The 22744-nt window shown below is 45.1% G+C and overlaps 2 protein-coding genes across 8 annotated transcripts in view; one reads left to right on the plus strand and one right to left on the minus strand.

Moving 5' to 3' along the window:
- The window catches only part of FAM222B (family with sequence similarity 222 member B), a 61408-nt gene extending 48505 nt beyond the window's left edge, over nt 1-12903 (minus strand). For 2 of the 4 annotated variants that reach the window (XR_008682716.2, XM_055402166.2), the window contains exon 1: nt 11847-12902. The gene's annotated coding sequence lies outside the window, so the exon portion shown is untranslated. Of the gene's footprint in view, nt 1-11846 lie in introns of all 4 variants that reach the window. The other 2 variants (XM_055402195.2, XM_088828720.1) reach the window with 2 other exon arrangements.
- Nucleotides 12904-17160: 4257 nt separating this feature from the next.
- On the plus strand, nt 17161-22075 carry ERAL1 (Era like 12S mitochondrial rRNA chaperone 1). Of its 4 annotated transcripts, none has more exons than XM_055402230.2 (11): nt 17161-17459; nt 19298-19425; nt 19544-19621; nt 20039-20085; nt 20229-20290; nt 20459-20571; nt 20657-20905; nt 21025-21174; nt 21284-21364; nt 21471-21521; nt 21618-22075. In XM_055402230.2, the coding sequence occupies exons 1-11, from the start codon at nt 17177-17179 to the stop codon at nt 22014-22016; spliced, it is 1641 nt and encodes a 546-aa protein (XP_055258205.1). In that variant the 5' UTR covers nt 17161-17176; the 3' UTR covers nt 22017-22075. The 4 variants fall into 4 exon arrangements, with proteins under 4 accessions (XP_055258205.1, XP_088684855.1, XP_055258213.1 ...); XM_088828729.1 differs by having other exon boundaries at nt 21474-21521; XM_055402238.2 differs by lacking the exon at nt 20657-20905.
- The last annotated feature ends 669 nt before the right edge of the window (nt 22076-22744 follow it).

The following is a 22744-nucleotide window of genomic DNA, read 5'->3' on the forward strand; positions in this document are numbered from 1 at the left end:
CATGGAACAACAGACTGGTTCCAAATTGGGAAAAGAGTACGTCAAGGCTGTATATTGTCACCCTGTTTATTTAACTTATATGGAGAGTACATCATGAGAAACGCTGGACTGGATGAAGCACAAGCTGGAGTCAAGATTGCTGGGAGAAACAGCAATAACCTCAGATACGCAGATGACACCATCCTATGGCAGAAAGCAAAGAAGAACTAAAGAGCTACTTGATGAAAGTGAAAGAGAAGAGTGAAAAAGTTGCCATAAACCTCAACATTCAGAAAACGAAGATCATGGCATCTGGTCCCATCACTTCATGGCAAATAGATGGGGAAACAATGGAAACAGTGACAAAATTTATTTTTTGGGGCTCCCAAATCACTGCAGATGGTGATTGCAGCCATGAAATTAAAAGACGCTTGCTCCTTGGAAGAAAAGTTATTACCAACCTAGACAGCATATTAAAAAGCAGAGACATTACTTTGCCAACAAAGGTCCGTCTAGTCAAAACTATGGTTTTCCCAGTAGTCATGAACGGATGTGAGAGTTGGACCATAAAGAAAGCTGAACACAGAAGAACTGATGCTTCTGAACTGTGGTGTTGGAGAAGACTCTTTTTTTTTTTTTTTAAGTCTTTATTGCATTTGCTACAATATTGGTTCTGTTTTACGTTTTCTTTTTTTGGTCACAAGCTGTGTGGGATCTTAGTTCCCCAACCAGGGATCGAACCTGCACCCCCTGTAGTGGAAGACTAAGTCTTAACCACTGGACCACCAGGGAAGTCCCTGGAGAAGACTCTTGAGAGTCCCTTGGACAGCAAGGAGATCCAACCAGTCCATCCTAAAGGAAATCAGTCCTGAACATTCACTGCAAGGACAAATGCTGAAGCTGAAACTCCAATACTCTGGCCACCTGATGCGAAGAACTGACTCATTTGAAAAGACCCTGAGGCTGGGAAAGATTGAAGGCGGGAGAAGGGAACAACAGAGGATGAGATGGTTGGATGGCATCACCGACTCAATGGACATTAGTTTGAGTAAACTCTGGGAGACGGTGATGGACAGGGAGGCCTTGCGTGCTTCAGTCCATGGGGTTGAAAAGAGTCAAACACAACTGAGCGACTGAAATGAACTGAATATATGGAATTAATTCCTCCTTAGCTTTGTACTGGAATGTTTGATCTGCTAATCTTGGTATCCTCCTGTATTTTAAATGCCATACCTTCAGAGAGGCATTCCATATTCCCTATTCTCCCAATCTTAAGTAGCTATCCATTCATCCTCTAATATATCACTCTATTTTAATGCTCTGCAACTGATTTCTTTTTTAAGTTGTTGGTTGTCTGTTTACCCTCCTAGAATATCAGCTCCATAAGAGCAGTGTATGCCTTTGTTCACCAGTGTATGGTTAGTGCCCAACACATTCTAGAAACTCAACAAGTTTGGCAAGCTTACTTGTCAGGAGAGGGTAAAAAAGACATAACCTGGGACCTTCCCTGGACCTAACCTAGGTCCAGTAGCTTAACACTCATGGTCCTAAGAGAGGGGGCCTGGGTTCAATCTCTGGTTAGGGATCTAGATCCCACATGCTGCAACTAAAGATTCTGCATGCCACAATGAAGAGCAAAGATCCTGCATGCCATAACTAAGACCAGGTGCAGCCAAATACATTAAATAAAAAAAGACATAACCCATATCTGCAAAGAGCTCACAATCCAACTGAGGAAACAAAACATTTAAATAATAAGTGTAATGCTAACAGGGTACTAAAATATCAGAGCAGCCCAGAAGCAGGAATGACTAATTCTGCTTTGGAAACTAGGAAGACTTCACAGAAGAAATGAACTATGAGCTAAATCCTAAAGATTAATTAGGAGATTCACTAGATTATTGGTTATGTCTGTCTGCTTGTTTTAGAATTGTCCTTGGAGCAAAAATAGGATGAAGAAAGGAGGAAGGAAAATGAAATCAAGCATCTGCTATGTATTAGGCACTGTGGGTAGTGAAGGGTCTTAAAGGGAAAGGGAATAAGTAGTCTCAGAACTTAGGAAGATCACTCTTGTGACCGGGTGGTGGACTGACAGAAGGGTGATTAAACCTGACACATACAGACCAGTTAAAAGGTCACTGCAACTGTCCAAGTGAGAAATGAAAATGGTCTAATCCAAGACTTTGGCAACAGGTGTGGAAACAAAAAGGTAGATTTAGGAGACCTCAAAGGTTAAAATCAGACCTAGGTATCAACCAGATACGAATGATAAAGGAAAAGAACTAATGTCAAGTCCAGAGTTTTTTATTTAGGCAACTGTGTGGCTATTCAGTTCAGTTCAGTCGCTCAGTCGTGTCCGACTCTTTGCAACCCCATGAATCACAGCACACTGGGCTTCCCTGTCTATCACCAACTCCTGGACTTTACCCAAACTCATGTCCATCCAGTTGGTGATGCCATCCAGCCATCTCATCCTCTGTGGTTCCCTTCTCCTTCTGCCCCCAATCCCTCCCAGCATCAGAGTCTTTTCCAATGAGTCAACTCTTCGCATGAGGTGGCCAAAGTATTGGAGTTTCAGCTTCAGCATTAGTCCTTCCAATGAATACCCAGGACCGATCTCCTTTTGGATGGACTGGTAGGATCTCCGGTAGTCCAAGGAACTCTCAAGAGTCTCCTCCAACACCACAGTTCAAAAGCATCAATTCTTCAGCACTCACCTTTCTTCACAGTCCAACTCTCAAATCCACACATAACCACTGGAAAAACCATAGCCTTGACTAGACAGACCTTTGTGGGCAAAGCAATGTCTCTGTTTTTAATATGCTATCTAGGTTGGTCATAACTTTCCTTCCAAGGAGTAAGTGACTTTTAATTTCATGGCTGCAATCACCATCTGCAGTGATTTTGGAGTCCAAAAAAATAAAAAGTCTGACACTGTTTCCACTGTTTCCCCATCTATTTCCCATGAAGTGATGGGACCAGATGCCATGAACCTAGTTTTCCGAATGTTGAGCTTTAGGCCAACTTTTTCACTCTCCTCTTTCACTTTCATCAAGAGGCTTTTAATATCATTCAACTAGGCAGGAAATCTAGAATGTTTAGATTTCATGGAGAAGATAATTAATTCTGTGGTGCCTATGGGATGTCTAGGTGGGTTTTGGAAATATAGGCCTCGATTCTAGGAGGGAAGGGACAAGGGAGAGGGAAAGACAGAGAAAGAGATTTGAGTTAAATCTAGAGATTTAGGTGATTTGCCTGTGTGTGTAGTGAATTACATTACCTGTGAAAAGAAAAAATAAAGACAGAAAGACTAAAGATTAGATGAAAGAGAAACAGTGATGCAGCAAGGTCACAGAGAATTAACAGTATAGTGAAAAACGGAAAGGCCAACATGAATATAGTAAACTCTGTAGGTGTGAAAGAAAGAAAGAAAATTTCCACATGATAGCCTTTGAAAGGTAGGGGAAAGAATAACATTACAGGACTAGAGATAACTGGATTATTGATTTACCAAGAACAGGCAATTATTTAGGTGAGATAGGGAAGCCTAATTAGACACCCAACAATCCCCTACTAAGAGGAATGATCTTATTTTATCTAAATAGAAGTCCTACTTAGAAATTTGAGATCTGGTAGAAAACCAGAGTAGTTGTGGAGGGAAAAAAAGGTTAGAGTAGAGACATGATCCATACACACTAGCAAATATCTAAAACCATCTCTCACCAAAAAAGCAGCAGCAAAGGGAAGAGGATGGATGCCCAGCAGAGGGGTGCAATACTGTTAATCAATATTGGACCTGGTCCAGCTGCCTAAAAATCACAGCCAATTTCCTCAATGTGTTCCCAAATCAGAAAATCCACTCTCACCTGGAAGCTATAATACACAACTTCCAAGAATATCATGGATGTCTCCTGCCACAATATTCTAAGTATCCAAGCTTCAGTCCATTAAGTCATCCCTAGTAAAACAGACAGCTTAGCCAGATTTTGGATGAGATTCACATATCCCTCAGTTAATGTGAGATATCTCACTGGTGAATATTTTTTCATGCACCAAGTACAGAAAATATCTTTAAGTGACACAGCAGTGTCCTAGGAGAGGAAGAATACAATGGAGAAGGAAATCTAGTAGCATAGTGCTTGGCAATAAGCAAACTTACATAACACAGAAAATAACTGGTAATGTATTCCTGATGTGTTAAAATCAGAATACACGATTGCATTTTAAAATAAAATAAACTAAAAGGATCTAAAATTTCCACTATGTATCTTTTATTTTAAATATATTCATAAAAGAAATAAAATTAAGTTAAAAATTCCAATACATTTAAGAAGTCATATTTATGGAATTCTTGAATGTCTTTAAAGATTTCTTTAAAGTCTTCTACCCTCAGATTTCCTTTTTAAAAAAATTTTACACAGTAAAATTAGTGTTCAGTTCTAAGAGTTCTCACAAATGCATAGTCATATAACTATAACCATAATCAAGATACAGAACAGTTTCATCACCTTCCGAAAATACTCTCATGCTACCCTTCTGGAGTCAAACACTTCACATACCTTTAACCCAATCTGATCTGTTCTCCACTGTCCCTACAGTTTTGAGTTTTCCAGAATGTCATATAAATCCAATCATGTGGTGGATAGTCTTTTTTTTTTTAACTGATGTATATCTGATTTACAAAGTTGTGTTAGTTTCAGGTGTACAACAAAGTGATTCAATTATACACACACACATATATATATATACCTCCAACAGATTAGAAGGTGATAGCAGCTTTTAAATAGGAAAGATTTCAATGAATACATGAAGAGACAGAGAGCAAAGCTATAAATTAAATGATAAATAGTAGATATATGAAAATCATTCTGTACGAACCTATCTGGATACTGTTCCAAACAGTTGAAAAATTACTGAGATAACTGGGGAAATGTGAAAACTGACTGGATAACTGATGCTATTAAGAAATGAGTGCTAATTTTTGGTGGAATTTCTTTTTAGTCCTTATCTTTTAGAGCTACATACTGAAATATTTATTCATGAGATTATGATATTCTGGATTTTAAAAAGATAATGTAGGTGGGTTAGAGGGTACAGGCTATACAGATGGAGCCAGATGGGCATGAGCTGACACTTACTGTAGCTGTAGCAGGGTGACAGGGGCTTCTTATGCTGTTCTGTCTACTCTTGCACTTATTTAAATTTTTCCATAATAAAGAGGTAAAAAAGAAAAAATGTTACCATTTTTTTCCACTAAGATGAGAGGTTTTGTGTTTTATTCTTTGCAACCTAAAAGCTGATAATTTAAGCCAAGTGTATAACGCATTAAAAAATGTAAAGCTAAGTATGGACTACTATTGAGAAAGTACTGAGTGCCACATCCTCATTTAGCCGATCTCTCTAGACAATGTGAATGATCAGCACATTAAGCTACTGGACCTTAGACTCACAGGGTCATTACACTGGCTTTAACTATGACTTACACCCTAATGATTTCTTGGTCTGCATCTCCATTCTATGGAGATTCTAACGCTTTCTACTGAACTCGAGATCCAAATATCCAAAGCCTGTTAGACATTTGCTCCTGGATTTCCCAGACACCTCAAATCTGACATACCAAAATCGATCTCATTTTCCCTCAAATGGAACACCCTCTTACTCCTCTATTCCCTACCTTAGTTAATGACATCACCATCCACTTAGTAGCCCAAGCAAGTAATTTTAAATCCATCTTGGACAACTTCTCCCTGACACCTTCCTCAACATAAAGTCAGTAAGACCCTTCTAGTCAGTCTCCTAAAAAGCTGTTTAATCTGTCTACAATTCCACTACCTGAGGTCTTCAATATCTCTCAAACGACCATCATACCAGTCTCATAACCAACTGTCTCCCTGCAGCCAATTTCTCCTTTTAAAAATCTAACTTCCACACCTTTCTTTTTATTTTACTGAAGTATAGTTGATTTACAATGTTGTGTTAATTTCTGCTATACACCAAAGTGATTCAGTTACCTAGAGAGAGAGAGAAATATAGAGATATCCTTTTTCATATTCTTTACCATTCTGGTTTGTCACAGGATATTGAATATAGTTTCCTGTGCTATACAGTAGCAACCGATTGTTTATCCATCAGTGTCACTTTTCCTAAACAGTGATCTAAACTCTCCCATGACTGCCGAGCACCTACAAAATAAAATTCAGATCCCTCGATAAGATCATCCACAATCAGACTCCAACCCATCTTTCACCTCACTTCCTTCCACTCCTACCTCGTACCCCTTGACCTACGCACATTAAGCCACTGGCCTTCCCAGTATAGACTCATAGCTTTGTGCAAGTTGTTCTCTAAGCTTGAAATACTATCTTCTCCAATCCTTTTCTGTTGAAGCAGCCAAACAGCATTCATTCCTCAAGACCTGATCGCTTCTTCGTCCAGGAAGCCTTCTCCAACCTTCCTTTCCCACCATCAGGCAGAACCAGAGCTCCTATAACTCTTAGTAGAGATCTCTATGACAGCACTTACTATACTGGTAACTATGTATTTGTCAGCCTCCAAATAAAATGTGAGCACCTTAAAAACACAGATCATGTCATTCACATTTTAATTCCCAGTGTCTACCACAATGCCTAACACACAGTAGGCACTTCAGTGTTTGCTGAATCTGATTGCTGAGGATTACCATCAACATTTTTCAATGAGACTAGAATCCAAAAACTTAAAGACTTGTTTTGGCTTACTGGTGGGAAAAAAAAAAGACACTACAGAAATTCATACTTTATGATATTTTTAGTTTTATATATTTTTCCCAAATTGCTTCAGGGTTAGTCACTAGAAAATTAATACCAAAGTCTTTTCTTCTGGGTCTTTTACTATTATTATTTTGGCTATGCTGCATGGCATTTGGGATTTTAGTTCCCTGACCAGGGATCAAACCTGTGTCCCCTGCAATCCTGCAGTGGATGTGCAGAGTCCTAAATACTGGACCACCTGGAAATTCCCTTAAGTCTTTTTTTTTTTAATCACCAACCCTTGAGTAAGTATTAAATCACTCCTTAAATGACCTATATTTTCCCATGAAACAGTTACTCCAGTGATGAACCAAATCATCATTTTGCAACTGAACTATCAAATCTAGTAATTTATTATTCTCCTTGTATTAAATCTATCTTTAATAAAATTTAGCATTTCTCCTCTCAAGTTGTATTCACTCTTTTCACTCTTGAGTTGCACAGCTCTAAAATGGACACAATCAAGACCTTGACAGGCAGTGAAAAGACAGAAATAGATATTAAACACTTCTCTGCCAAGAAAGCGTTCACCTCACACCAAGAGTACAGCAACTTCACACTTATCCCCACTCTCGTCAGCTGTAAAGCTTCAGCCCTTCCCCTGGCCATTTCACTTCTCACACATACTCTCACTTCTCAGTTTATTGTATCAGAACCATCTATCTAGAGTTGTGATAATATTTTAGGAGTTTAGATCCCAGAATTAGGCTTATGACACTTCTGAAAATGTTCCAAGCTTCCTGTCCTGCTCTGCTGCATTAGACAATGTTGCTCTGCCAAAATCTTAGCTCATTTCCTCCTGCTGCTTGTCCTGATATGGTGGCACACATCAATAATGCCCTTCCCTTTCCCATTTTCAGACCTCACTGTCTGCTTGGAATGTCCTATCTTCCATGTCCATCTGTGAGGGCCTATCAAACAAGTTCGATGTAGAGGCCTTTACTAACAATACCTGAATCCAGCCCTTCCATCAACTCTTACTCCATCATTTTTTGGGGGGTGTGCAGCATGCGAGATCTTAGTTCCCTGATCAGGAATCATACCAATGATTCCACTGCCCCTGCAGTGGAAGTTCACAGTCTTAACTACTGGACCACAAGGGAAGTCCTTCCATCAATTCTAAGATAGGCTTTTTTCCACCACATTTCTCCGAAAAACAGGATGCAACCAACAGCATGCCAGTCTCATTAGTAGCATTTCTTCTTCCTTCAGTTCAGTTCAGTTTCCTTAGTGGTATGCAAAATAACTGTGAGACTTACAATCACTGGCACCATAGATTTGATGAAATAAGGAATTGAATTCCATTATAATTACTTTGTATAGCTCTGTTTTCTTCACTAGACTGTGAACTAGCAGAGGGCAGGAGCTAAGTCATCATCAACTCTGACCTGTGATTTGGGCACAAAGAGAGTGAGTATCCAACGAACACTAGTAATAATTAACATTCATTTAGCATTTACTAAGGACTTCCCTGGTGGCTCAGACAGTAAAGCGTCTGCCTACAATGCGGGAGACTCGGGTTCAATCACTGGGTCGGGAAGATCTCCTGGAGAAGGAAATGGCAACCCACTCCAGTATTCTTGCCTGGAAAATCCCATGGGCGGAGGAGCCTGGAAGACTACAGTCCATGGAGTAGCAAAGAGTCAGACACGACTGAGTGACTTCACTTTCACTTTCGCATTTACTAAGTGTCAGGTACCATTCTAAACACTTTATATGCATTAACACACTTAACCTTCACAACAACCTCATGAAGTAAGTACAATTATCATCTTTGGTTTATAGATGAGAAAACAGGCAAAGATACGTGAGTAAGCTTATTCAAAGATACACAAAGTTGCAGAAGATTTGAACCCAAGTTTTCTGATTACATACTGCTATTATTTTCCCTTTGGCAAATATTAACGAGCAGGTATTCTAAGCCAACAACTGTGCTAAATAAATAAACACTGGTTAGCAAACCCTGCTCTTCAAGAGGTCCTCTGAACCACAGGTCCATTCTTGAATCCTTTACCCTCAAAACATCACAATCAACTTACAGATTCACTAAGTTAAACCCACTCTTCTCACAACATTGCAAATCAACTCTACTTCAATTTAAAAACTGAGTAAATAAAAAATAAACAAATCCACTCTCCTCTTTACTTTCCCTTTTAAACATTTTCTCATATAATATTCCTTTAAAGTTGTTAGCACTCTATCAAGAACCAAAACAAATGACAAAAAAAAATCCTTCTGCTCTTATTATTAATTGCTGCTACTGCTGCTAAGTCACTTCAGTCGTGTCCGACTCTGTGTGACCCCATAGACGGCAGCCCATCAGGCTCCCCCGTCCCTGGGATTCTCCAGGCAAGAACACTGGAGTGGGTTGCCATTTCCTTCTCCAATGCATGAAAGTGAAAAGGGAAAGTGAAGTCGCTCAGTCACGTCTGACTCGTAGCGACCCCATGGACTGCAGCCTACCAGGCTCCTCCGTCCATGGGATTTTCTAGGCAAGAGTACTGGAGTGGCTTGCCATTGCCTTCTCCGTATTATTAATTAGCGATTATAAAAATATCACAAAAGAGACCAGTTAAGGAATGGGTGGCAAGATCAGAAAGGATCTGAAGAAACAAAGGTTCTGTTTGCAAGCAAATATTTTCAGTAAAAGAAAAAGAGAGGGAGGTAAAAACACCATAATTTTGTTTTTAAATAGACTGCTTTAAAAAGGGTTCCCCCGAGGCATGAGATGCTTGCTTTTTTTTTAAGAAAAATGATTCATTTTATCAGAATGAACATGAGCTGGTAAACCTTATTCCTTTTATTTTAGCTCTTGCAACAGGCAATCAAGGCACTGACCATCCCCTTTCTCTCCCTCAGGGGAAGACTCCCTGTTCTGTAACAGTAATCTACTACATAAAAGGAACCACAACAGGAAAGAGAAAAGAAGGAGAGGACAGGAAATTCTCATCACAGCTGAACAAACCTCTATCATTTTAACGTAATAGGGATGGCATTTATGGACTTGTCTGAACTGATGGAAATTTCCAATAGAGGAGAAAATGCATCATCACAATTAAAAATAAATGTACAACTACTCAAAATAAGATGGTTAGGTTAGTTCTAACATTTTTACACCTCTACTTCATCGTCCATGTGGTAGACAAAGACAGAATAAATTCGAATCCTGTAAATGACCTATGACAACAGTAACAAACTCTTTTTTAAACTATCTTCTAAATAAGAAAAAGAAACTATCCTCTGTTATGGATGAAGAATTTATTGGAAAAGCCAAGCAACTAGAGCAGAAAGTTTAAAATGATCTATTACTGTGTATTTCCAAGAAAGAGAAGTAAAACACATTTGACCAGACAGAGAAGTTAAAGGCAATGAGGGTTCATTTCCCCATTCCTATAAAATAATTCATTCCCCTTATCTGTGAACCTTCAAGGATCTAATACAGCTAGCTACTCCCTACCTTTGGTCAGATGAAAGATAAATCTCACTAATTTCCAAAAGACCTTGCCATTTCAAGCTCTCCATCCTCAGAGCTGGCAGAGCTGAAGCATCATCTCTTTCCATCCTTTTGAAAGGAGTTTCACCTCTCTTTCAAAAGCTGTGACTAGAAAGCCATTTTTTCTCTCTCTCCAAGTACACAGTTTAACTCTGTCCTCTGCTTTGTCTATCCTAAACAAGGAGAACAACGACAGAGCCTCAGGAATGCTCCTTCGGCCCCTTAGAAACAAACCAGTCACCTCTCAGGCTTCTGCACAGCTGCTTCTGTCTTTCTCTGAGAGACACTCCACCCTGGATGTTTCCACAAGCAGGGTAACAAAAAGTGGAGCCTAAAAAGCAGCTATATGCTATCTGACCTCCAAAACAGACACAGGGCCCTGGGGCAACCAGAGACTCTTGCAAAGAAAAACATTTTTACAATTAAAAAAATAACAAACTACAAAAACAAAACAAAACTGTACTTGCACATCCCTCACTGTGCACCCCTCCCAGTTTGTCTCAAACTAGTTTTTTTTTTTTTTTTCAATTCAGAATAAAGCAGGTTAGTACCACTATGCTACAAGGGAACCGAACAGGCTGTGTTCACAAAGCATTTAACAGATTGGCCTTCCAGTCTCTATTGCCTCCCTCTTGGGTGAGGAGCTATATACCATTTGTAAAAAAAAAAAAAAAAAAATGCCTGAGAGTATGGCATTTTTCCTACACAAGTCTGTCTGATGGCTAATGTGTCACATCAGAGAACAAACTGGTATTTCTGCACAGGATCTGCTGAGCCGATAAAGAAACACGTCTGTGCCGATCGCTTTTACAAACAACATGCTTCGCCTTGACAAAGAAATCAGTCATTCCGTTAATAACGGTAAATTCTAAAATCCAGTGATACTGCTGGTGACACAGCAACCTCGACACAGTACTCACAATTTACAGTTTTTATAAACGAACTCAATCACATACGTGATGCTTGCAAGAGCCCGTTGAAACACATTACATCTTCCCGAGGTTCAGAAAGGTTAAGTGGGACCTGCCCAAGGTTATCTATCAGCTTTAACCAGCGATGGACGTGGATTCGAACCAGTCGGACGCTAAGCTCCTAGCTCTTTTCCCTAGACCCCTCCCAGCTTTAAAGGACCCCCACCCTCTACCCAGAGTAGCCTATTACTCCGGGCGACCGGCTCTTCCCCGCCTGGACCAGAGTTGTCTTCTTCAGCTCCTGCAGGGCTTTCATCCTCCACTACCCTCCCCCCTACCACCCCGAGATCATTCTCTGAAAGAAGCGGAAAGGGAGAGGCGACCGAAAGCTCCTGGGGGAAGGGACGATGACACACGGCGGAGCGCCGGACACTGCCCCTGCGGTGGACTCCTTCACTCTGCAGCGCGCACCCCCTGACCTCCCCGAAGCCGTCCAGCCCTGGCGCTGGCGAGCTGCCCACCGTGCCCCGAATCCTCCCACCATCACCTCAAACTGTCCCTCCCCCACGCCCCTTCGCCTCCGACAGGCAGAGCCCACTCCCCGCAAGTCGAAGTATCCCTCCACCAGGTTACCCTCTCCCTCCTGTCGCCCACCCTGCGCCCACCACCACTCACTGTCGGTGACTGGGCCCGGCCCTCATGGCTGCTCCGTTGCCGCCCGCCGCCGCCACCGCTGCTACACGCCCCGGCCCCTCAGTCACCGCCGCCGCCGTCGGGACTCGCCGGGACCCGCTCCTGCGCCTGCGCAGCCTGGAGCGCCGGGGCCCTCTCGGGTCGTCCGCGCCTGCGCAGCCCGCACTGGGGGCGTCTGCTTCAGTGCCTGATGCCCTGGACCCCTGGGTCTCAGGTAGACATGGCCGCTGGCTTAGAGGACTTAGTAAGCTTAGAGGCTCTGGTGGCTGCCCCAGCGTCTCAGGCAGCGTCTCAGGCTTCTGGAAGGTAGCGTGGGTTACTAAACGCGGTGCCCATAGGGGCCGTAGACTTAATCGTACTTCCAGGATTCTGGATCCCGCTTGCACTTAAAGGATTGAATGCTCTGAGATGACCGTTTAGGTTTCTTTCAAGAATACGATCACATCTAAAATGCATTGAGGGGTAACTGTGTAACTTTGACATCCCTGAATACACTCAGAAGCCCTGGGGACTTTCTCAGGGAGCTGACTACACCTAGAATGCACAGGGACACGGCTAAGGTCAGTCTGTTTATCAAGCACATACAGTTTATGGGATGAAAACGCTCCGGGGATCTCATATGTGCCATCAAGGGGCTTATCAGGTTAATAGTTCCCTACTTTCCAACTCTTATTGTGAGCCTGACTCTTGCAAATTGGTAAAAACTAGGCCTTTAGCCCCGCAGAAGGCAATAGCACCCCACTCCAGTACTCTTGCCTGGAAAATCCCATGGACCGAGGAGCCCGGTGGGCTGCAGTCCATGGGGTTGCTGAGGGTCGGACACGACTGAGCTACTTCACTTTCACTTTTCACTTTCATGCATTGGAGAAGGAAATGGCAACCCACTCCATTGTTCTTGCCCGGAGAACCCCAGGGACGGGGCAGCCTGATGGGCTGCCGTCTGTGGGGTCCCACAGAGTCAGACACGACTGAAGTGACTTAGCAGCAGCAGCAGCAGGCCTTTAGCCCAAGGAAAACCAGCTATCAGCCCCTAGACCACCACCTAGACCTTTGCCTTAGCATAACCCAACAAGAGACTAGGCTCAGTTCAGTCCCAGGAATTCAACAATGCAAACTTTTTTTTTTTTTGGCCATATCTCATGGCTTGTGGAATCTTACTTCCCCAACCAAGGATGGCACCTGGATCCTGGTCAGTAAAAGTGAGGAGTCCTAACCACTGGGGATCCAGGGAATTCCCCTCAACAATACAAACTTGAAAGCTGCAGCCAATGCACTGCAGTCAGAGGGAAGAGGAGATACAAAACTAAACTCTCCTTATTACCATGACTCTTCCTTCCTCCTCTAGCCCAGTCTCCTCTCTACAATTCAGAGTCTGGAGGGATAGAAACCAAGAGTTATTATTTGCAAAAGTATTATCCTTTGGAATGAGAGCACATTTGGCACCAGAGGGGAATTGCAGAGCCAGAAAGGAAGAAGAATTAATATCGACACTATGTCCTGATGAATGGATGACTAAAAAGAAAGCCATAGCTGACCCTGAAACTTCTGGGAACTGTGCCTTCTTAACTCCCCCACCACATGCAGTCCCAGGGAAGGCCTGCTGCAGTCTATATGGAGATGACATATCTTCTAATATTTGAACTCTAAGGATCTCTGGAACCATTTCCCTATTTAAATTTCTTACCCAGGGCAGAATTGTGATTTGTTTTTTGTCTACCAAGCGTTCACTCACTATATCTCATGATAATCATTCAAAAAATCACCCCTACTCCATTTTCAGACCATGTGGATGAGCACATAAGCTCGATCCCAAGTCATTCAGCTCATAACATTCCTTAAGTTAGAATGGTTGTTTCATGGATGGGCATGTTACCCAGTCAGAGTCAAAAATCCAGAGTTCCTCTGGGAAAGTCTGTTGCCCTTTCCCACTAACACTGGATATAAGAAGATGTATAATAATATCTCATACTGCTGAAACTGTGTTGACACCACCAAGGGAGCACCAATCCAAAGAAAGATATAATTTATTCACTCACTGAACAATGTGCCAGACACTGTTCTAGGTGCAGGAGACACAGTAGTGACATATATATATATATACACACACACACACAAATTATATATATTCTTTGTTCTCATAGAACTTATAGCCTAGTAGAGGACATATAATAATAGGAGCAGGCACACAGCATTTACAATGTGCCTAGCACTGTTCTAAGTAAACACTTTACACATATGTGTGTGTGTGTGAAAGTTGCTCAGTCGTGTCTGACTCTTTGCAACCCCATGGACTGTAGCCCGTCAGGCTCCTCTGTCCATGGAATTCTTCAGGCAAGAATATTGGAATAGGGAGCCATTCCCTCCTCCAGGAGATCTTCCTGACCTAGGGATCAAACTCAGGTCGTTTTCATTGCAGGCAGATTCTTTACCATCTGAGGCACGGGAAAAGCCCACTTTACACATATAAGTACTCTTAATTGTAACAACCCTCTTTTATAACATAACAGTAATCATTATGCCTGTTTTATAGATGAGGAAACTGCAGTAAAGAGAAGTTACTTGCCCTGGGCCACACCGTAAATAATGGGGCTGAGAACCAGAGCCAGGCTGTCTGGCTCAATTATCTGTGTGCTCAATCAGTGTATTGTTAACTGCTTTGTCATAGGAGGATAAAGGATCCTATAAGAAAATGTAACCTATCATGGAAGGAACAGCCTATGGAAAGACCTGGAAACGAGAGAGAATACCATGCAATTGGGGGACTAAAAAAAAATTCAGTCAAGCTCAAAAAGAAGAGTAAAAGAGATGAGACTGGCAAAGTAAGCTGGAGCCACATTAACTGGTTTACACTTTATCATGAAGGGACTGAAGCAAGGAAGTTACTTGGTTAGATTGGGGCCATCAAGAGATAGGTAAGACCCTGAAGGGCCCTGAGCAGTCTTATAGCATTCCAGACACTGCAACAGAATCACTGCAGGAGTGGTAAATGCTGTGAAGAATAGCCTGTCTGAGAAAGTGACATCTTAGCTGAGACCTGAATGGGAAGCAGAAGCCATGTCTAAAACATTGGAGGCAGGAGCAGCAGGTATAAAGGCCCTGAGGCAGAAATGAGCTTGGTATAATCAAGAGATGGAAAGAAAACTAGTTTGCCTGATGCCTTGGGAGTAGAAGTAAGCAGAGCTAGATGCATGCAAGGATTTGGACTTATCTGGCTGTAATTGGAGTTCCTTTGAAGGTTTTAAGTTCCATCTCCTTCAAATTCTATGTGCTTAGATCTCTGGAATCCATCTGCTTCTCTCCACCATCTTCACTGCACTATTTTAGTGAGAAGGATAAAATGACACCTATTAGAAAAGGATTTGGAGGGTCAGGGAAGGTGCTTATTTTTTTAAAACTCATTTCCCCTAACTTTTTATGTTATTCCTGAGATTCTTCCAGTGTTATCTGTTGCCATCACTGTGGTACTTCGTATGTGTTCCTTGGGTGATTTTACATTTACATAGCTAAGTTCTTCAACTACTGTTTAACCTGAAATTCCCCTTCATTTTAATTGCAGTTGAAACGGTATTTCACCTAACTGTTCATGAAAGATTATTTCTATTTTTCTGATTGTTGGCTGTGTCGTATTTAGTAGCATCTTGTTTTTTGGACACCCATATGCCCAAAGAACATCTGAAATATCATGTTCCAAAAAGTCCATTTCTTCTACAAACAGAGAAGGCAGCCTGAAAGCTGGAGCCTGACACCATTTGCAAATCATCAGTGCATTTGGCTGCTCAAGGCCATGTCAGTCTGTGTCACTTAGAGCTTGTCGAACACTCAGCCTTCATTCCCACAACAGCAGTCTGGCCAGTTGGTTCTTACCAACAATTCTCCCCTCTCTGTCCTATATCATTAATTTCTTCCTCTTTACTAGGTCGCTACCATAAGCAAACAAAAACCTCCCATCTTAAGAAAAAGAAAAAAGTAAATCCTCTCTTAACTCCACTCCTCTTTCCCTCTCTTCTATTACCACTCTCTCTTGCTCTGCTCCTCGGGGAAGTTTCCCCTGTGCTAAATCGCTTCAGTTGTGTCCGACTCTTTGCGACCCCATGGACTGTAGCCTGCCAGGCTCCTCTGTTCATGGGATTCTCCAGACAAGAATACTGGGGTAGGTTATCATGCCCTCTGCCTGGGGATCTTCCGGACCCAGGGATTGAACCCAAGTCTCCTATGTCTTCTGCATTGGCAGGCAAGTTCTTTACTACTAGCACCACCTGGGAAGGTCCGGCTACCCTCAATTCCTCTCCCCCCACTCTCTCTTAAACCCACTGGGTTTAGGCTTTCAAGCAAACCATCCCACTGAAACTGGCCCTGTCAGGTCACAGGTCGGGTATCTCTCTATCTCTCTTTGTCTCTCTCTCTCTCACACACACACGAAGCCCCCAGGATACAAGTCCCATGCTGGAGATTTTTGTCCGTTTTGTTCTTTGTTGTATCCTCAACACCTCCAATCCTCGCGACGTTTCTCTCAATTCCAAAAGTCTGACTGAGGTGTCAAAGGATGAAGAGAGGGCTTAGGGCCACAAATCAGCCAAGGTACATCAGGATCCTCAGGCAGCTAACACAATCCCGGAGATCCTAGGTGACTAAGCAGCTTCTTCTCCCTTTGCAGACCCTCTGGTTTTTCTCCAGAAAGGATGGCCTCAGAGAGGAGGTAGGAGCCGAGGTTTATAGGAAGGAAATCCGGGTTGCTGCTCATCGGGACAACAGACCTACGGACCACTCCTTACAGGAGGCTCCTATAAAGCTAAGGCACAGATTGCCAGAGGCCGCTGCCGACGCTAGGTCAAACCAGAGGGCCACTGGGAGGGGATCCTGCAAGCCTCAGTCAGGAGAGGACTAAAAAGAACCTCAGCGGGAGCGGTACAAGGTCCCACGCCCCCGGATCATTCCTCCTACGCTACGCGAGTTTCTCCTGCTGACAGAAGTCGGACGCTAAGAGAAAGATTTTGCCACTCGGCCTCGTGGGAGATGTAGTCTTTCATGAGGCAGGGCTAGAAAGGCCTTTTACAAAGCTTTGGCAGGAGAAGAATAAAACACGATGCGTCCAAAACGATTGTGATGCTCACACAAACTCTGAATACACTTTCCCCGGTTTTCTTAGCCCCGGGCCGTCTCCAGAGAGGATCCAACCCCAGCCCACCTCCAACGTCCCATGCTCCTCCGCTCTGTTTGGGCCGATCTAGCTCTCTCCCGCTCGCTCGCCTCTGCGCCGCGCTGTCCAATCGCAGGTGCGTTCCCAGCAGCACCCGGAGTGCCTTGCGTCTGCCATGGCTGCCTCCAGCTGGCGCGGGGCTGTGCTCCTTCGAACCGTGTCGGGGCTCTGGCAGCCAGGTCCTGATGCCGCGAGGGAATGGATGATCCGGCTCCCATCTCTCTTGGCTTGTCAGCGGAGGTGCGTTTCCTGTGTAGCGGGCCCGGCCTTCTGTGGTCCCCGCCTGGCTTCGGCTTCACGCCCTAATAGCCAGAACTCAGCCCTGGATTGCTTCCTCGGACTCTCTCAGCCAGACAACTCTTTGCCTTTTCGCGTCCCCGCGGTGTCCGCGCACAGAGGTAAAGAACGCAGATAAATTTGTCCGCGACTGTCACGGCTTTAGCACTGCAAGTCCCGTGTTAGGGAAACCCCTCAGTCTCTGGGGCTGTCATCTTTGGCTCTGTATTGTAGAAAACGATCTTGAGAACCCGAGAGATAGAGGCGAGCAGTGAAGCTCTCACAGGAAAGAGATACTAGGTTCTAAGAGTTTTCGAGCTAGAAGGAACCGATCTAGTCCCAACCAACGACGCCCACAAAGAGCAGGAAATTGAAGGGCCACAGGCATGGCAGAGTTGTGGCTCTCTCTCCCAACATGGGGCGCAAAGTCGACCCAAAAGTGTCCCATCTACTTATCAAGACACGGAGTTACAGTTGGTCCTTGAACAACTGGGGGCAGAGATATTAAAGATGCTGAACCCTCACAATCGAAAGTCCTTGTATAATGTGTTGTTGGCCCTCCATATATGCAGTTCCTTCAGTTCAGTCGCTCAGTCGTGTCCCACTCTTTGCGACCCCATGAATCACAGCACGCCAGGCCTCCCTGTCCATCACCAACTCCCGGAGTTCACTCAGACTCATGTCCATCGAGTCAGTGATGCCATCCAGCCATCTCATTTTCTGTCATCCCCTTCTCCTCCTGCCCCCAATCCCTCCCAGCATCAGAGTCTTTTCCAGTGAGTCAACTCTTCGCATTAGATGGCCAAATTATTGGAGTTTCAGCTTTAGCATCAGTCCTTCCAATGAACATCCAGGACTGATCTCCTTTAGAATGGACTGGTTGGATTTCCTTGCAGTCCAAGGGGCTCTCAAGAGTCTTCTCCAGCACCACAGTTCAAAAACATCAATTCTTCGGAGAGTGAAAAAGTTGGCTTAAAGTTCAACATTCAGAAAACTAAGATCATGGCATCTGGTCCGATCACTTCATGGCAAATAGATGGGGAAACAGTGGAAAGAGTGTCAGACTTTGTTCTTTTGGGCTCCAAAATCACTGCGGATGCTGATTGCAGCCATGAAATTAAAAGACACTTACTCCAACCTAGATAGCATATTAAAAAGCAGAGATATTACTTTGCCAACAAAGGTCTGTCTAGTCAAGGCTATGGTTTTTCCAGTGGTCATGTATGGATGTGAGAGTTGAACTGTGAAGAAAGCTGAGCGCCAAAGAATTAATGCTTTTGAACTGTGGTGTTGACCCACAATTCCAGATCCAAGGATTCAACCAGATACAGAAAGCAACATTTAATGGCGGGGCGGGGGTGGGGGCGGGGGCGGAATCCTGTGTGTAAGGGACCAGCCCAGTTCAAACCCATGTTGTTTAAGGGTCAACTATAAATAGCGCTCTCTGTTCTTCAAGTAGCATAGACTAGAGGCTGAACACAAAAACTGGTCATTGTGTTGCGGTCTCATAGGAGCAAATACCGAAAGACTTGCAGAGCCTTCATAGTACCCTTAGTAGGGTGAGACAGCTGAGGGAATTTCTGGCTTTATCTGGTATGGTGATGCTTTCACACATGTGCATACAGTTACTGGGCACAACTACACAGTATGATTCCACAAGGTTATTGAATGCCAGGCATTGTAATGAGATGTTTTACACAACTGTCAGTTGTCAAAAGAAGGTTATACAGTAATTAAGTACCATTGATATCATTTCTGTTTTACATATGACAAAACGAGAAAACTTGATAAAGGCATATAAACAAACTAATGGGCAAACAAAATCTCAAAGCCAGGTCTCTGCTTCAGCCTGGTGCACCAATCTCTTTTCCATACTCTTTTTGTGGACAGGTAGGGCCATGTACCTGAAAAGGGATCCAGATTGCACTGCCTCTCACTCCCCTCCTGTCTCCTCCTGCAGATGAGCAAGATCTCCTCTTGGTTCATCGCCCTGACATGCCTGAGAACCCCCGAGTCCTACGAGTGGTCCTCCTGGGTGCCCCAAATGCAGGGAAGTCTACACTCTCCAACCAGCTGCTGGGCCGAAAAGTACGCTGCATCCTTGACCCTTCCCCCTGCCCTTTTCATTTCTCACTTCTTACTGTGCCTTCATGGATTGTTCCAGAGGGATCCAGGACCTCACTTGGGATTTCTTTCTTCCTGGCAGGTGTTCCCTGTCTCAAGGAAAGTGCACACCACTCGCAGTCAAGCTCTGGGGGTCATCACCGAGAAAGAAACCCAGGTGGTGGGTACTTGCAATGAATGTCCAGCAGATAGGACAGAGGGTGAAGCTCAGACAGTCTCCCTGAACGACTGGACCCTTCAAAAATGATGTTTAGATTCACTTTTCTTAGGGAAGGGGGCGCTTCTTCCTTTAGACCTGGAGCATTTCTCTCTCTTGCCTTACCCCTCTGGTATCTAGTCACAGAGGTCTTATTGCCTCTTTACTGCTTCCTAATATTCCATATATTCACAGTTGTCCTCCTCCTCCTGGATCCTGTGTATTGACAGAAGTAAAACAGCTGGAGGATAAAAATCTAAAGTCAGCTCAGCCAAGAAGTGGGGGCAGGCTCCTGACATCAAGGGTGGGTGGCTTTTCACTCCCCAGTCATAATCTTTCCTTCTGGGGTTGGGGACCTGGGCATCTCTTTCCTGATTTTAGATCCTACTTGACACACCTGGCCTCATCAGCCCTGCTAAACAGAAAAGGTAACAGCTGGGGGGAAAGATGTTGAAGAAAGAGTGGGGAGATTCCATCCTAGGGACTGGAAAACCCCCTGTCACACCCCACCCCTCCTCAGGAACGCATCACTCAACAGACCCTTCCTGACCTATGTGTGTCCGCCCCTTAGGCACCATCTGGAGCTCTCTTTGTTGGAAGATCCGTGGAAGAGCATGGAATCTGCTGACCTGGGTTAGGCTCAGGCTGGGAATCTGAGGCCCAGTTTACATGGTCATGGCCTGTCATTCCTGGTAGTTTGGGGGGTTGGCGGTTGGCCAGATCCCATACCCTGTTTTTTTTGGGGGGTGGGGGAAAGAGTGATCATAACCTTGTCCTCCTCCATACACTGCCGACTTCCAGTTGTGGTACTTGTGGATGTCTCAGACAAGTGGACTCGGAACCAGCTCAGTCCCCAGGTGCTCCAGTGCTTGACCCAGTTTTCCCAGGTCCCCAGCGTCCTTGTCATGAACAAGGTGAGCCCCACCTACCTGAGGAAGGGGTCTGCTTCAGGGCCCCCATCTGACTGACCACAGTCTTCTGCCCATCGCCCACCCCCAGGTTGATTGCCTGAAGCAGAAGTCCGTTCTCTTAGAGCTCACAGCCGCCCTCACTGAAGGTGTAGTCAATGGCAAGAAGCTCAAAACGAGGCAGGCCTTGCGCCCACAGCCAAGCACACACTGCCCTAGCCCAGCAGCTCAGGGCCCAAATTCACAGCCTGTGAGAGACCCTCAGCGGATGGGCTGGCCCCACTTCCAGGAGATCTTCATGTTGTCAGCCCTAAGCCAGGAGGATGTAAAAACACTGAAGGTCAGTTAGCCTGGCTCTTAGTGTCCACGAGGTGAAGACAAGCCTCAGAGTTCCTCCTGGAAATGAGAGTGAGAGGGAAGTCCCGCTGGGGACTGATGTGCTTCCCTCTCTGCCCGTAGCAATACCTCCTGGCACAGGCCCGGCCAGGGCCCTGGGAGTTCCACAGTGAGGTCCTCACCAGCCAGATGCCTGAGGAAATCTGTGCCAACATGATCCGAGAGAAGCTCCTGGAGTACCTGCCCGAGGAGGTGCCCTACAACGTACAGCAGGTGTGGGCACAGTGAGGGGTCCAGGGGCTCCACCTGGAGCAAGACAGCCGGGTCCCCAAGAGCAGGGCTAGGGGACCTGCCTGACCAGTCATGATGTCTCCCTGTGCAGAAAACGGTGGTCTGGGATGAAGGGCCAAGCGGGGAGCTGGTGATTGAGCAGAAGCTTCTGGTGCCCAAAGAATCTCACGTGGTGAGCAGGGCTGGGCTTGGAGGAGGGACCAGGACTCTGTTAGGCAGGGGTTCTTCCCAACTGCCTGATAGCCAGCTCACGGCCCTCTCTTTTACCCCACCCTCAGAAGATCCTAATCGGTCCAAAGGGGTACCTGATCGCTCAGATCGCACAGGAGGTGGGCCACGACCTCATGAACATTTTCCTCTGTGAAGTTCAGCTCCGCCTGTCTGTGAAACTCCTCAAGTGACCACCCTCCACTGTCTTTTCCAAGGCGTCCCCGCCCGAGCTGCTGGTGGGAGCCACTAACCAGAACTGCCTGCAGGGCCTGGGGCCAGGCATGGACACCGATAGGCAGACTGACTGCTGGCTGGCCTGGCCGAGTCTGCATCACATCTGCCGAGTCATGCCTTCCTACTGGAGGAAGGAACCTGCCTTAGCTGGGTTCCCAGGTGGTTCCTCTGCCTGGGGCTATAGCTACTTGGGTCTTAGAAGCTGGCCCTTTGGTGCAGAGCACTGCTTCCCACTGGCTTTGGGCCCAGAGTCTCTGAGTTGCCATTTGTCAGCAAAGAGGAGACCTTTCCCCTCTCCACTCAGTTCGTCCACCTGGCAGCTGTGTAAGGACCCATGTGTCCTGAGTGAGATAGTACCCCCCATTTCCTCCAGTCCTTGATCCCACCCTACTCCACCCCATCTCCAGTCTCAAATGAGAATAAAGTTCAAAGACAAACATTCTGGTTCTCACCTTTATTTTTTTAGAACAGGAAAGAGAAAACTCACCCATTCCCTCACCCACACCCCGTGGTCTGAGCTGGAGCCTCCCTCCCTTTGGTAGTCTGCTCCAGGGATCCGAGCAATCTTCTTGGCACGTTTTCTGGGTGCAGCAAGAGAACCGTTACCATTACTAAACTCAGTAATGGTAACGGTTTCCTCGCCACCCCAAGTGCCCTGGCGGTCGGCAGGCTGTGATAGGCTGAGCAGTGAGCGAGCGTGGTGGGCTTACAGCAACCCCTGGCCTCCTCCGCTGGCTCCAGAGCTGGGAGCACCCGGACTAGTACATCATCTATACTGTAGTGTCTCATTGCAAACTTACAGTATATGATGATATCCCAGTCAGGGCCCTGCGGGAGGCGCAGGAAGCATGGCTCAGAGAACACGGCGGGCAGAGAGAGCCAGGCACTAGGGGCGGAGCAGGACAGGGCCAGGCTGGACACACAGAGCTCCCCACTCCCTGGGAGACACCTTCACTCTGTGGTCAAGGACACCCTGAAGGGGACTGATCCAAAGAGCCTTTCAGAACTAGGGTCTGTTGAGAACTCCTTAGGGACCCAGCGCTGGTGTGAAACAAGCCAGAGATTCCCTCTGATCAGACCCACAAGCAGACAGAGCCAGAGAAGGAAC

This window comes from Moschus berezovskii, chromosome 20 (genome assembly GCF_049115385.1).
Source record: "Moschus berezovskii isolate FMDL1 chromosome 20, NW_MosBer_1.0, whole genome shotgun sequence".
In the NCBI taxonomy this organism is placed as follows: domain Eukaryota; kingdom Metazoa; phylum Chordata; class Mammalia; order Artiodactyla; family Moschidae; genus Moschus; species Moschus berezovskii.